Source organism: Merops nubicus, unplaced genomic scaffold, assembly GCF_000691845.1.
Source record: "Merops nubicus isolate BGI_N331 unplaced genomic scaffold, ASM69184v1 scaffold24937, whole genome shotgun sequence".
NCBI classification, from domain to species: Eukaryota; Metazoa; Chordata; class Aves; order Coraciiformes; family Meropidae; genus Merops; species Merops nubicus.
In genome coordinates, this window is record NW_008619934.1 from 1,660 (window position 1) to 3,637 (window position 1,978).

The window sequence follows — 1,978 nt, forward strand, 5'->3', positions numbered from 1 at the left end:
ACTCGTTGCATTAGTGGTCCTGGGCAGCGGTGTGATGAGGGACCTGGGGGAAGCCCAGCCTTCATCTGTGCTCCCCCTCCTCATTCTCTCACCTCCCCATCGCTGTCGGCTGCTGGTTCTGCCTTTTCACGATGCCAGGGTGTGCCCGTGATCCAGCTGGGCACTGCAGTTGGGGGGGGTTGGAAATCACCCCTCCCTTGCCTGGCATGGGCCTCCCACGCTCCCCGATGCTTCATCCATCACCAGAGGCGAGCAGCAAAATAAATAATGATATTTAACATTTTGTAATAACGACAATTAACCAGTAAATAATGCCTTTTACACCACAAAAGCCAGAGTAAATTAATTCCCCTAATTAGCTGTCAGGCAGCGCGGGGCAGTGGCGCCAGTGGGCAAAACTGGCAACCCCTGCCTGCTTTATCCTCCTTTCGAGGCATCACTGAGCGTCTCCAAACCCCAAATCCCACCCCAAAATTTTGCAGGCTTGCAAAATCCCCCCAGCGCCAGTGGGGCGTGGGGCTCTGCGCCGCATCCCGGCTGCTCCGGGGAGCCCTAAATCACGCCTATCTCCTGCTAAAAAAATAACAGCGACAACAAAAGATGACAACAAAATTGTTTATGGCCATAATAAATTGTGCTGGAGGGAAAGAAAACCTGTTTGCCTCGAAGCGAGCCGGGGGTTTCCCATCGGCACACAAGTGGGAGTGTTCCTGAGCCCCACACCGCCCTGCAGCCGGAGCTGGCGCTGAGCAGTGGGCAGAGAAAGGGGCACGTACTGGAAACAATTTTATATCACATTGATCCCACCCATTCACTCTGATCTCAACAGCAGCGCCGTGGGGCTGGGGGCTGGTCCTGGTGGGTCCTGAGCCGTGCTGGGGCCAGGGCAAGGAGAGGGTGCCATGTATCCTGTGCCAAGTGCCACGAGTCACGTGTCAAGTAGGGATCAAAACACCCATCGGCAGCGGTGTGGGGGCGGCTGGGGAAGGAGGGGGCTGAACCCCCACGCTGCCGGCTCTGCCATCGCTGCCGGGCGAGCTGTCTTCCCCCGGGGCCGGGTGCTGGTGCTGGCTGGGGGATGGGGATGGTCCTGCCTGGCTAGCCCGGAGGGTTGGGAAGGATGTGGCCCCCATTGGACCTGCTGAGGCTGGAGGGCAGCCAAGGCTTTGCCATTTGCTCTGCTCAGCCGGACTCTGCCCCATCCCTCCCCTTGGCTTGGCTCCCAGCTGCCTGCGAGAACGGGGACAGGGGACAAGGACAGACATGGCTGCCACAAGCCAGCCCCACCAGGCCACCTACGATGCCATCGTCATCGGGGCTGGCATCCAGGGCTCCTTTGCTGCCTACCACCTGGCCCAGCGCCACAAGGACACCCTCCTGCTGGAGCAGGTACCAGTGTCCCCAGCCCTGGCATGTCCTCAGCCCTGCTGTGTCCCTGTCGTGCTGCCTCCCCAGCCCCAGCGCCCTGGGACAGGTGCCTGCAGACCTTTGTTCTCTCTGCCATGGCGTGGAGAGGGACTGCTGCTGGGAGCCCTAGCCCCAGTGCCAGCACCTTCATGTCCCCAGTGCCAGGATCACTGTTCCCCTAGTGCCAGGATCTCTGTGTCTCCAGTGCCAGGACCCCTGTGTCCTTAGTGCCAGTACTGCCATATCCCTGGTGCTGGGATCCCCATGACTCCAGCACCAGGAATCCCATGACCCCAGTGCCAGGACCCTGGTTTCCTGCCATTTCCCAGCTCCACGGTTGGCAGCGTGGGCTGTGTCCCCAGGTGCTCTCTGTGGCACAGCACCGGTGCAGGCAGGGCTGGAGGGGTCAGGGGGATGCTGGTGGCCGGTGTCACCCTCATATCCCCCTTGCCCTGCAGTTCCTCCTGCCCCACTCGCGGGGCAGCTCGCACGGGCAGAGCCGCATCACCCGCAGCGCCTACACCCAGGCCTTCTACGCCCGCATGATGCCCGACAGCTTCCGCCTCTGGCA

The 1,978-nt window shown here is 61.1% G+C and overlaps 1 protein-coding gene across 1 annotated transcript in view; it reads left to right on the forward strand.

Moving 5' to 3' along the window:
- Positions 1 to 1,263: 1,263 nt before the first annotated feature.
- Positions 1,264 to 1,978, forward strand: part of PIPOX (pipecolic acid oxidase) — a 2,705-nt gene continuing 1,990 nt past the window's right edge. The window contains 2 exon segments of the mRNA XM_008943983.1: positions 1,264 to 1,389; positions 1,866 to 1,975. Coding sequence (XP_008942231.1) covers positions 1,264 to 1,389; positions 1,866 to 1,975 — 236 coding nt within the window.